General features: G+C 47.0%; 1 protein-coding gene across 2 annotated transcripts in view; it reads left to right on the forward strand.

Moving 5' to 3' along the window:
* Positions 1–9,724: 9,724 nt before the first annotated feature.
* Ptprj (protein tyrosine phosphatase receptor type J) overlaps positions 9,725–13,648 on the forward strand; it is a 160,440-nt gene continuing 156,516 nt past the window's right edge. Inside the window, exon 1 of one of the 2 annotated variants that reach the window (XM_027422616.2) lies at positions 9,725–10,176. In XM_027422616.2, coding sequence (XP_027278417.1) covers positions 9,754–10,176 — 423 coding nt within the window. In that variant the 5' untranslated portion in view covers positions 9,725–9,753. The remainder of the gene's footprint in view (positions 10,177–13,648) is intronic. The other variant, XM_027422615.2, reaches the window with a different exon arrangement.

Below are 13,648 nucleotides of genomic sequence, written 5' to 3' on the forward strand. Positions count from 1 at the left end.
TTTTTTCCTCTCCCCATCTCCATACCATTCTGACTTTTTGTTTGTTTGTTTTTGAGACAGGGTTTTCTGTGTAACAGCCCTAGCTGTCCTGGAACTAGCTCTGTAGACCAGACTGGACTTGACTCAGAGATTTGCCTGCCTCTGCTTCCTGAGTATTGGGATTAAAGGCATGTGCCACCACTGCCTGGCCTAACTTTTTTTTTTTTATAAACCTTTCCATGCCTTGACAGGTTGTTGTCCTGTGGGCCTTCATTTACTCATCAGTACATTGGGGTTCAATACATGGCTTCCTACCTACCTTCCAACTCTAGGAGTCAAAAGTAGACTTGGAAGCTGGGCAAGATGGCACACACCAGTAAGTCCAGCACTTCAGAGGTGGAGGCAAGAAGATCATGAGTTAAAGGTCAGCCTTGGCTACAACTGAGTTACAGGACAGCATGGACCCCATCACAAAACAAATCAAAACTCCAAGCAAATAAAACAGCAGTTGGGTGGCTACTACTTTTGTGTGGCTCAGGTGTGCAGAAAATATACCTGATTGCATATTTCTAGTTGGTACCAAAGAGCCAGGAAGCAGAAGTCAGGGATCCCCTTAAATGTCAAATACCAGGTCATGGGAGGAGTCAGGCAGGATCCTTCATTGCCCTGTCCTGTTTAGATGTATGGTTCTTCCATGTGGATGCTTGTTATTGTGTCAGCAGGGATAAGAGGAAGGCAAATTTGGCTTTGTCAGAAAAGGCAAGGCCTCGGAGAGAGCTTCTATATAGTTGCCTCTGTTCAGGATCACAGCTGGTCTGCAATCTTGTTTCTGATAGATTTCTCTTTTAAGGACCATGACCAAGGTAGAAACAGGCCCAGAATCAGCCCAGTCCAAACCATCCAGTCCTATACCAGCCCAGCTTACTTTTCCAGGTCCCAGAGGCTTGAAATGCTTCATATTCTGCATGCCTTTGGTGACGGCAACCTTCAACATTTAGCTAACTCAAGCCTACTGGCATTTCTTTACATCCCAGAAATGCATGGGGATCAGTTGAGAAGGGTGGAGGCCAGAGCAAAGGAGATCCTGTTTTCTTCTCTACTAGTCACACGGAGGGGAGAGAAGGCTGGACAGGCGGGTTATTACAGAAGCACTGCTGATTTCCAGAACATCTGTGTTATCATTGGCACATCACTTCACCTGGCTGTCAGTTTCTTTATCTGTACAAGTGAGCAGGTTGAATTGTATAGCTTCCGAATTTCTTTGTCACAGGAATTGCATTGTACAGTTCCCTGCAGCTCAGTGTGATAAACCCAGAGAGCAGCAGCAGCAGCAGCAGCTTTTTTAACAGATAGATGCAAGGCTCAGGAAAAAAAAATCTCCTGATGGAACTATCAACAGTGGAAAAACAACTGCAGCAGATGAATAAGAATGGAGGGAGGTGAAGACTGTATCCATGTCTTGAAATCACAATTTACTACATGTATGCAGGGAATCCAGTGATATCCTTGCTGTCCTGGCAGGAGGCTGAAAGTTCAAGGGGCATGCAGAAGATTGCTTGAGATGGGGAAGGGGTTCCATAGAAGGACCTCTGTAGGCTAGGCATGCCCATCCTGGGACTTGAACCATGTAGTGAATACAGACCTGAGTGTCTCCTGTGTGCTTTTGAGTGAGTCCCTTAAACTTCAAATTCTTTGGCTTTTCAGACATGAAATGGGGATCATGATGGCACTTCTAGTTATAGGTTTGGGGGTAAGGAGTTAATGAGATGAGGTCAGCCTGACACAGCGGTGACCCTCTTCCTATCTTGGATTATAGTTTCTTGCAGGCAAATGGACATTCACTAAGACATTCTTTTTAGTTGAAGTGGCCTAGGCCTTTCAAAATTATTTTTGTGTAAGCCTGACATGGGATTGCATACCTATACTCCTAGCACCTACAAGTGACGGTGGAGAATCAAGAGTTCTGGGTCAGCCTCAGCTACAGAGTTTGAGGCTAGTCTGCACTACATGAGAACTCGTCTCCAAAAAGCAAAGGAAGGGGCCAGCAAGATGCCTCAGCGGATAAAGGAGCTTTCCACTCAGCCTGTTGGCCTGAGTTTCATTCCAAGGATTTACATGGTAGAAAGAGAGAACTGCCTCCCCCAAGTTGTCCTCTGACCTCTATATATGTGCTGTGGCATGGGCACCCCCTGTTCCCTACATACATACAGAATAACATAAATAAATGTGAAGAATCCAAGTTCACAAACAAACAGCAGTGTGGAAATAGCTCCATCAGGAAAGTGTTCACCATGCAAACATGAGGATTCAAATTTGAATACTTGCACCCATGTAAAAAGTATGTTAAGGTGGCACACATTTGTAACCCAAATCTGAGGTAGAGACAAGCAGATCCCTGGGGCTCACTGGCCAGCCAGCCTTTCCTATTTGGTGAGCCTCAGGTCATTAAAAGACTCTGTCTCAAAAAACCAGATAGATGGCTTCTTAGGAGGAATGACATCTGAGATGGTCCTTTTGTCTTCACTGGCATATGCATACATGTGCACACGCACCTGCATATGTATGTACATCAGTATACACATGAACACGAAAACCTTCAAGCTGGGCATGTGACTCATACTGGTAATCCCAGCACTCAAGAGGCTGTAGCAGGAGGATTGCCATGAGTTTGAGGCCAACCTAGTCTACAGAATGAGTTCTAGGCCAGCCTGAGCTACAGAGACCCTGCCTCAAAACAAAACAAAACAAAACAAAACAACCATCCAGCCAACTCCCCAAACCTCCAGAGAAAACATAACTTAATATTTCTCAGAATGTGAGTGGGGGAAGTTAACTGCATTGGTGTCATCCGCGTGCTTCTCAGTGCAGAGTCCTGAGCTCTATCTAACCCACTAGCTCAAAGTGTGTGTAAAGAAATGGGCATGTTAGACTTTCTTGACTCCCCATGGGGGGAGGGGAGAGAGGGGATCTGGGATTGGTATGTTAAAAAAAGATTGTTTTAAAATAAAAAAAATATGTTTTCTTAAAAAAAAAAGTTAAAGAAATGGGCATGTTAACTGAAGGGTGACAATAGCTGGGTGGCATATCCCTAGGTATGCTAATGCCCTGTCACCCTGTGGGCTTGACCAGTCCTTGTATGTTTGTCAAAACCTACTATGCAGGGCCTGGAGAGATGGCTCAATAGCTAAGAGCACTGGCTACTTTTCTAGAGGACCCTGGTTCAAGCACCCACATGGCAGCTCACAACTGTCTGTAAGTTCAGTTCCCCAGCATCTGACATCTTCACACCAATGCATATAAAATAAAGTTAAATTTATTTTTTAAAATTATATGCAGCTTGTAATGGTGTGAATTTGGACTCAGTAGGCCTCTGACCAGGCCAGAAATGCTGCCTTTTTGACACTTTTCCAGGGCTTGTCCACAGCATTGGTCAGAGCCCCTGTTCCTGTGCTCAGGACTTTCTGCCTCTGCTTTCTGGTAGAATGGACTGTCCTTCCAGCACTAGTTCTTGCTAGTAAAATAGATGGCACTTCCAGGAGACAGCACTTGATTGCTGACTCAATTTGAGTTTAGTCTGCTTTCTCTGGTTGTGACAATGAGATAATCAGCTGACAGAGAGGACAGGCACATTTTGGCTTCCAATTTCAGAGGCTGCAGTCTATAGTCACTGGCCTTTTAGCTATGGGCTTGTGGTGAGGTCATGCAACATGGTATGACCTAAGCATCAGGTGAAGGAAACTCGTTAATCTCATGGCACCAGGAATCTGAGGATCCTCTTTGATGGCATGTCCCCGTGGCCTTCCTTACAGTCATTAGGCTCCATCTTGTGAAAGCCCTGTCATCTCTCAAGGACAAACAACACAGGCTACTGTGCAGTCGTTTAGCCTTTGAAGGACATATACGAGCTAAACCTTAAGACCCTCTAAACCTCTCTGTCCCTTTACTGGAGCAATTAGCAATGTTCCAGATAGTGTCTGCTTCAGCAGGTGGGTCTTGAGCTGAGGGAGAATGACATGAAGTGTGACCCTCAGCTGACCTGAGGTGGACATGTCATGGAGACAGAAATTATACTTATTGTCTTAAGTAATTGAGATTTGGGGGGGTTGTTTGTTGCTACAGCAAAACCTAGCCCATCCTGACTGATTCACACCCCACCCACTCCCAAGACAGAATCTCACTGTGTAACCCAGGCTGGCCTGGAACTCACTATGTAGACATGGCTGGCTTAGAATTCCTGGAGTGCTGGGGTTTCAGGTGTGTGCCACCTATGGCCAATATATAGGTTTTGAACTTGGTCCATAAGACAGTCTTATGGTATTATCTGCTCCAGATCTTCCAAAAAAAGAGATTTTAATAATTGGAAGCATGTTCATGGTACTTAACTTAATTTCAGGAAACATTATAAGAGCTTTAACTATTTTAATGCAATTCTGAGAAAGAGGGATTGTCACCATCAGCATTCTCACCGATAGATAAGGATATTGAAGCTAGAGAACCTATGGAATGTGCCCAGGATCACACAGCTAAGACATGCCAGGATTGGAAATAAGCAGCCAACTCTGCAAAAATCCATGCCTGTACCTACTGCATTTCATTCCTAAAGTCAAAGCCCATACACCTGTCTGTCTTTCTTTCTAATTATATAATTTATGTGTATAATTGAACTGTATTCTATCTATCTATCTATCTATCTCTATCATCTGTTTATCTATTATCAACATTCATTTATTTAGATTGTAGGGTACTTTCTTCTCTATCAGGAATTATCATACATTATTTCTTATCCTGATGTTAGAGATTCATATATCCTACATATCTAGAACAATGTGATTATATTTTATTTTCAATTTGGAAAAGAGGGGAGTGGGAGACTTCTAAGCCTGAATCCACTCACCTTTCCTAGATTTTCCTTTGAGGGGATATTCCTGCAGTTGGCTCCTATGCATTCTGCCCCCTGCCTGCCACTTCTGGGCACTGTGTAGTTAGTTGTCCTCAAGCTATCTTAGTCAGTGTTCAATGAGCACAGCAACTCTTACAAAGGAAAACATTTAGCTGGTTTAGTCTGTTGTTTTCATGGCAGGGAGCATGGCAGCATGCAGACACATATTAGCTGAGAGTTCTACATCCCAATCTGAAGGCAGCAGGAAGAGAAAGAGACTCTGGGCTTGGCATGGGCTTTTGAAACCTCAAAGCCCACCTCCAGTGACATATGTCCTCCAACAAGGCCACACCTCCTAATTTTTTCAAATAGTGCCACCCCCAGTTTTCAAATCTATGCATCTATGGGGCCATTCTTACTCAAACCACCCATAAGCCTTAGACAAAAAGCTCCTTGTCTTTTAGGCTCTGAGTTTCCTTGTTACTTCCTCTTTCCAGGTATTCCAAAACCATGAGTCTTAGGTCTGTCCTGCCAGGACACGGAGATCCTGGGATCACTGGGAGCTGAAGGTGGATCCTACTAGCTTTGGAGGTGAGCTGGGGACACAAGTGGGCTTCTCATGGTGGGTATCTGCCATGGAAATGCTAGGGACCCTTGAAAGCAACTACTGTCCTTCCCACACCTTCAGGTGGCTGCACTGAAAACTGAAAAATATGTCTCTTTGAAAGTCAAGCTTTGTGGAATGTAAAAAATAAATTAATAAAAAAAGAATGTTACGCTTTGTTTTCAATAACACACACACACACACACACACACACACACACACACACACACACACACACACGAGTGATGGGGTGTCGTCCTCTAGTAAAGAATTAGGAAAATGCTGAATGATGCAAGTGCTTGAAGTCAGAAACAGGAAAGGTCACCAAGGCACTCCCAGGCTCTGAGCCTGGGCAGGTGATTCAGGCTTTATCGAGGGGAGGAACTGAGGTCTGATGGACAAACATGGCATTCTAACCACAGTTCAGTTATTAGTCCAGAGGAAGCATCCTGTTACTATTATGAAGATAAAATGCTGCTTTGTTTTTTCCTTCTTTTTTACAAAGATTTTTTTTTTTTTCTAAAAGTCACCCTTTCCATTCAAGTTAGCGAGGCAGGAAGGTCTCAGGGCAGCCATGCCTGCAGCATTAGCTAATCAGACTCTCAAGAAACATTCCATTCTGCTTAGGAGGGCCTTGGAGAATGGTTTGCTCATGGTGGCTTTTAAAGTACACAGAGGGTTGCCAGGCTGAATGGACTCCCTGTGGGGTTGGTGACCTGGTTTGAGGCTGGTGCCCAGCAGGCCTGCCTCCAGCTGGGATGTAGACTGGCCATTAAGGACTTGTCTTCCTTTTCCCAGTTTTTGGGGGTGGGGTGTGAAGTGGAAAGTCACAAATTCTGTCTCTTACTCTAAAATGGGTGGGAAATGGAGGCTTGAGAATGCAATAAACAGTTACAGTTAACACACAAGAGCACTTGACATCGACTTTTATCCGCAAACATCAAGAGGTGAGGTCCTATGGCAGAGTGCCAAGAAACGGTTTCAGTTCCTGGTTTTATCATATGCAGCTGCATGGCCTCACATAAGTAACCGAACCTCTGTCTACCTATTTATCTCTTATCCATCTATCTATCTCTTTGGATATAATTATTGTTAAGGACACGATACAGGTGACTTAATAGAATATTCTAAGCATGTTTGAAAGTAAAGATTGCCCAAAAAGCTGGTTGAAAATACAGATTCCTGGTATCATCACCCTTTAGAGTCTAAGGAAAGAGCCAGGCACCCCTACCCCAGAGCTCCTCCATGACTCCTACCAGGTAACTTGGGAAGATAATCTCTCTTGTTTTGGCATTTTGTGTGCCTGCCCCTTTATTCAATAAAATTTTAGCTTTTGTGTGAAGGAGAAATGATAGAAAAAAGGTCAAATATCATTATGCTTTATATTCTCAAGAAAAATGTATATTGAACTTGGTATAGCAGATTTATTCCTGAAAAGCTATTTTGCAATTTTAATCTGATGTGTGTGTGTGTGTGTGTGTGTGTGTTATATAAGAATATAATTCATGTCTTATTTTGCTATTCAAAGGCACATATTCACTTTAACTAAGTAACTGTAACTGGAATGGCTACTATATGCTGTGGATATAGTGATGAACAAGACACAGGCTGTCTTTGCCTGGCTGCTTTAGACTCCATGAGAAAGGCAATCAAATAAACAGAGGGATCTAGCTCAGTCAGTAGGATGCTTGCCTAACATGCATGGAGCTTGGGCTCAATCTTCAGCACCCAGTAAGTGGGGTGTGGTGGTGCATGTCTATAATACTAGTCAGCACTCAAGAGGTAGAGAGAGGAAGATCAGAAGTTCAAGGTCATCCTCAGATATATATGGAGTTCCAGGTTAGTCTCGGCTACATGAGAACTTTTTACAAAACAAAACAACTCCATAAATACAAAATGTGGTTAAATAGAGTTTAGCATAGAAAGCTATGGTACATAGCTTATATGGTACATACCATATAACCTGGGACATTCTAGCTGCATAAGAGCCATGTGAAATCCTTTTGTGGAGGGAGTGATTCTCTCCTAGTTTGTCTTTGCAGAGAATCCATGTTCCCATCAGGTAGCCACACATTTGCACAAAGCTCCAGCTCCTACTGCGGACAGAGCACTGAGCAAGATGTTACAGAGTAGACCGAGGAGATGAGGTTCTGCCCACAAGAAATTTACAACTATCACTGTTCAGAGTTCATTTCTCACACAGAGCATCAGTTCATTGTCATTGTCATTCGTTTATTATGCATATATTAACTTCTTCTTCTTCTTCTTCTTCTTCTTCTTCTTCTTCTTCTTCTTCTTCTTCTTCTTCTTCTTCTTCTTCTTCTTCTTCCAGGGTTTCTCTGTGTTAACAGTCCTGGAACTCACTCTGTAGATCACACTGGCCTGTAACTCACAGAGATCCACCTGCCTCTGCCTCCCAAGTGCTGGGATTAAAGGCGTGCACCACCACAGCTCGGCTTCCTGCATTTTCTTAAAGGTGTGTGCCACCAACACATGGCAAGACTGTACATTCTTAAGTGGGGGCATACATCCTACCCAGGAGGAAATCAAAATGCAAGTAGGAGCTCACACAGCTGTTTGCAGATCCAAGATGTGAATCTGTGGCAACTGGGATGGGTGTATAGGGTCTGTGAGTATCAGGGTCAGTATATAGATGTAGTAGCACTGAAACTTCCTTTGCTTTGTGCACCATGGACATGAAGACTTTTTGTTCGTTTTTGAGACAGGGTCTCTCTAATGTAGCCCTGGCTGTCCTGGAACTCGTGTGTTGACTAGGCTGGCTTCGATGTAGATCCACCTGCTTGTGTCTCCTGAGTGTTGGGGTTAAAAGTGTGAACCACTATGTCTCGCTGGCATAAATGCTTTTAAAAGACGCTTGTTTCTGTCTCAAGAAGGGTGAGACAGGGAGCAACAGAATTCCCAATGGGCTATGATAATCAGATAGTGTTTAATTAGATGCAGAGTACAAAAGGACAGGTGCAGTCCTTGTCCATCTTACACCTGTTTCTCTGTGTGAAGCTTTATTCCCACCGTGCAGTTGGGACCCAAGGGATGCCTGGAGACAGGTTGGACACCTGGTGGTCTACACTTCAGTTCTCAGACTAGACTCTTTTTTTTTTTTTTTTTTTTTTTTAATCTTGGCCACTTGTTTCCCCAAATAGAATACTCAGCCTCCTATTCCTGTTTCTTAGAAGGCCAAGGTTGATGAAGCATCTGTTTTTTTTTTCCCCTCCAAGTTGCCCCCACTTCCTGTCAACACTGCTCCCCTCTATTTGCCTAGTGAAACCCAACCACTCTTCAAAGCCCAGCTCAAGTGTCACCTCTCCCTTTGGTTGGACTCAATCCCTCCCTTCCTAGCAAGCCATGGTTTGGTACTGTCTCTCATTACTTCTTGGTGCAGTGGATTGGACTCTTCAGTTTCCTCTTGTGAGTCTGGGCACAGTAGCAATATTCGTGGTAGTCTAACTCCTTTCAGATCAGGTCTTGTGATGACAGCTGCCAGATGGGCTCACTCTGTATTCCACCCTCCCTGGGACTTTACCCATGATCTCATTTAATTGCCAGCCCAGTCTCTGTAGACTGGTACCAGTAGTATCTCCATTTTATACAAGAGCAAAGAGTGGTCCAGAGAGGCGAAGCATCTCTCTCTAGGTCACACACCCCGGATTAAACAGCTAGTATATAGCACAGCTGGGCTTGCCATAGCTGGGGCTTTAATCACTGGACCAGCTTCTGTGCGGGCTCTGAATTCCCGGCCCAGTTATCTGGGCAGAGAGCAGAACGCATGGTGTGCTTCCAATAGTTTCGGGGTTCACCCACTCCCTCCCCCAAAACCCAGCCACGGGCCAGGCTTCACCGGATTGAAGTCTAGAAGCAAGCATGGCTGTGACCTGGGCAAGAAGCACACTCAACTAGGGGCCAGGGAACGAGTCCCAGGCTGGGGAGTCCATAGTGACCATCCGCTTTGGCTAGTGGCTCTGGAACAGTGGAGCAGCGTCCCGGGTCCCGAGTCCCAGGAATGTGGGAGGGCTAGACAGGCGGGGGGTGGGGGGGGCGCTTCCTCTGGCCGCGGGAGGGGAGACGTTTGAGCGTGCACCGGACCCGCCACCGCCCACTCCCCGCCCGCCGCCAGCTCGCTGGGGGCGGGGGCCGCGGCGAGAGGGCGGCGAGGGGGCCGCGGAGCACGGCAGCCGCCCGGCCCGCCCGGGCTGGAGGAAGCGATGAATATTCAGAGGGGGAGGGGAGGAGAGGGGGCCGAGCGCTCGGCGCGGCTCCCTGCAGCCCGAGCCGCATGACGCGCGGAGGAGGCAGAGGGAGCAGCCGGGGCCGCAGGAGCTGGAAGCCGGGCGCCACGCGCGGGGGGTGGGTGTCGCTCGCTCCGCCCCGCGAAGCCCCTGCGTGTCTAGGGCCGCGGCCGCTCCGCGCCAAGCGCGCTAGGCTCCGCCGTGTGGCCGCCGCTGCCGCCGCTGCCATGTCCCCGGGGAAGCCCGGGGCGGGCGGAGCGGGGACTAGGCGGACTGGCTGGCGGAGAAGGAGGCGGAGGCGGCGGCTGGAGGCGGGGACCAGGGAGCCCGGCTTCGGGCACACGGCGGGGCGCGTCCCGGGCACGTTCCAGGGCGCGCAGGGCATGAAGCCCGCGGCGCTGGAGACGCGGCCACCCCCGCGCTCGCCCGGGCTCCGCTGGGCGCTGCTGCTGTTGCTACGCCTGGGCCAGGTAAGCCTTCGGGTGGGCCTGGGCGTGTGGTGGGAGGACGCGGGCCAGACTGGCATCCCCTGCACCTGCCCGTGTGTCACCCGCTCGAGGATTACCCGGCCAGGTGCTGTGGATCGCGGTGCTGAGAGCCTTCCTCCTCCAGGGGGCCGGTGGGGATCTTGGCCGGCCTCCCGCTCCCGCCACCGAGCCCCTTCTCCGGCTGCCGGGTGCCAGGGGGAGGGCGTGATCCTGGGGCCCCAAAGATGTCCCCGCGGTCCCCGCAGACTCTGTGTGGTAGCCCCCGCGTGGGCTGCAGGCCGGAGCTGGTCACATCTGGCCAGCGCGGGCCCAGCTCGCGCGCCCGAGGCGGCCGGAGGGGGCGTGTTTGCGGAGGGCTGTGGATGCGGAGCAGGGCCGGCCTGGCCGAACCGAGGCCGACCTCCGACCTGGCTTGGAGGGGCCCGAGGGCTTGGGCGGAAGGGCAGTGGCGGTGGACCGGTGCTCGGGAACAGGGCCTGGCGCAGGGCAGTCGGGTGGTGGGCGAAGCGCGGGACCTCAGGGTGGAGGGCGCTGTTTGTGGGGAAAGTTCCCAGCCTTGCCAAGGTGGCCGCTCAAAGGCGTCCCTTGAGGCTGCCGGCCTTGTTCTCATCATCACGACCGAGATGGTGCTGGCTTTTCTAGGTGTGTATTCGTGCTTTGTGGGTGCTAGCTAACCCCCGCCCCTCCGAATCATTTTTTTTTTCTTGCTTCACTTTTTCGGTAATGTTGTGCCTCGAATATTGGATCTTTCCTTTTTGTGGTATTTCCATGGGGTGTGTGTGTGATGCAGGGCAGTTGGGGGATATTCCCATTTTGCAGATAGGGAACTGAGGGAGAGAAGTGAAAGAGTGGAATCACCCAGCGGGTGCTTCGGGAGCTGAGCAATCGAGTTCTGCCTCACAGCCTTCTGGGAGCTGGCTGTGTGGTCTTGAACCCTGCAGCAGAAAGTGGCCTTGGAGGATGCTCTTGTCTTGCTTTTTGTTAATGAAAAATCTCATTTACTTTATAGATACCAGCCTCAAGCAGACAGTGAAACACCAATGAAGTACTGGGTAGGGATGGAAACTGGCTTGAAGGGAACACTCTGCATGCAAACACACAGGATTGTCTGAGAGGAAATATACACACTTGGGCAGCAGGCAGGCAGGCAGAAGAAGGGAGCCTGAGTCCAGGGGCTGCCTTCACTCTCAGCAGTCAGGATTTGCACAAGTCTCAGGGAGGCCTGGAAGGTGGTATGACCCTCAGCAGATAATTCTTTCCTGGAGTAGGTGTGAGATGAGTGCTCGTGTCTAATGAAGCATCAAAGTTGAATTTGCCCTTTCTTCCCTCCTTCCATCTTCAGTGAAAGGCATCCGTAGAATGGGGGTAGGGTCACACCATGGCTTAGTAGAATTGTTTGTAGGGCTTCAATTGGACAGTGTCTGAAAGAATTTTGTAGACATTGAAAATTCACTTTTCAGATAATGCTTTACCAGATGGAATTAACATTAAGAAACGGTGTGTATGGGCTGTCTTCATTGTCCCTATAAGAAGTTCATGCACAGCAGTCTTTGAGGTTAAAGGAAAAGAACTGCTTTATGCTTCAAGTCCCCCAGACTCCCTTTCCCAGGAATTCACTATGTAGGGTGGCTTCAGACTCATTGAGATTTGTCTCTGCCTCCCATGTATAGGGATGGCCCTGTCTTAATATTCTCTTATTCTAAAGTTTATATTACAGAAACATTTGATCTACATTTCCCTTTAGTTTAATTTGGTATATATATATATATATGTATGTATGTATGTATGTATATATGTATGTATGTATACACACACACATACATATATTTGTTTCAACTATAGAAGTTGCAAGCTGTGCTTTGAATCAGCAAAAAGTATATTGGGTAAATTTATTTCTTGCTCAATCCTTCCTTGTGTTTCATTAGCATATTGCTATTCTCCACTTGCCTTGTATTTGGTTGTTTCCTTCCTCTGTAGCTGGTTCTGTAGAAACGCAAGAGTACTGTCTTCATATTCTTGTTTTTGGATTTATTACAAAATAGGAAATGTAAAAGGTTTTGTGAAGAAATATCTCTAAAAGCTCACATTCAGCAGTTTCATTTTGATGGTGACTATTACAGGGAATTGGAACCCCACCCAACTCTTTTTTGTGGTTCTGGGGTGGGAACCCAGGGTGGGGAGTATGCTGTGTGTGTGCTGTACCACTGAGTTACATCTTCAGTTCCATATCAGTGCACTTTAGAACTGACTCAAGGAGAGTTTCAGGGGCTGGGAGGATGGGTCATTGAGTATGAGTTCTTGCTGCACAAATGTGAGGACTTGGTTTCAAATTCCTAGTACTCATGTAAAATGTGATTGTGGTCATGTGTGCCTGGAACCCTCATACTGTGGAGAGTGGAGACAAGAAGAGCACTGGGGCTTGTTGGCTACCAGCCTAGCTCTAGATTCAGTTAAGAGACCCTGTTTGAAAGGAATAAAATGGAGTGATAGATTAGAAGGCTCAGTGTCCTCTGCCTCATGTGTGCATAGGTGTATGCATCCATACGTGTGTGTTATTCTGATACACATATTCACAGTTATCCTTAGTCCCCATTTTTTTTTAAAGAAAAAAAGATAAGCTGCTTTTTTTTTGACAGGGTTTCTTTATCCATTCCTCTCTGGTAGGGCTCATTATATAATCCAGGTTGTCCTCGAACCCACAGAAATCTGCCTGCCTCTGCCTCTTGAATTTTAAGAATTTGGTGATAGATAGCTCCAGGGTTTGAAGACAGATCAAACTCTTTATACCTCTTAGATGAGAAAGTTGGAGTTGAGAGAAGATGGGCTGAAGTTACTTGGCAAGATAGGATTATGAAAAAGCCAGGAGTGGAAGTTGAGTGTCCAGCCTGTGCCTAGTATTTTTGGCTGTGTTTTCTCTATGGGTACAGTGCTGTGTTACTGTGTATGCTCCAAACTGCTTACAATTGAGTTTAGACCAGGCTCACAACTATCTCCAGCTCCAGGGGCTCTGACCCTCTCTTTTGATCTCCACAGGTACCCACACATATGTGACAGACAGCCACATAGTTAGACACAATACACATAAATAAAATAAAGCTAATAAATCTTTTAAAAGTCAGATTTGAGATATTTTTGAAATTTATAGTTGATTGGATTTATAAGGCTTTCTTATTTAAGTGGGGTGTGGAGAGGTCACAGAAAAGACCCAGGTCTGTTTGGACACTAATGAGGACAGGGTGTGGAAACTGGAGAACTGAGATGCCGGAAGGCTCAGTACTTAGTAGGCCCGGAAAAGCCATTTTTGAAACTGGCATCTCACTCTCCCTCTCCAAGACAGGAAGAGCAGCCTAAGATGACTGTAGGGTGAGGACTTTCATGGTTGTATTGTCTTAACCATCCCTTTCTGGTGCATTTTTACACACTAGTTTTGTTTTATGTGTGTGTTAGGTATAGT

This window comes from Cricetulus griseus, chromosome 6, assembly GCF_003668045.3.
Source record: "Cricetulus griseus strain 17A/GY chromosome 6, alternate assembly CriGri-PICRH-1.0, whole genome shotgun sequence".
In the NCBI taxonomy this organism is placed as follows: Eukaryota; Metazoa; Chordata; class Mammalia; order Rodentia; family Cricetidae; genus Cricetulus; species Cricetulus griseus.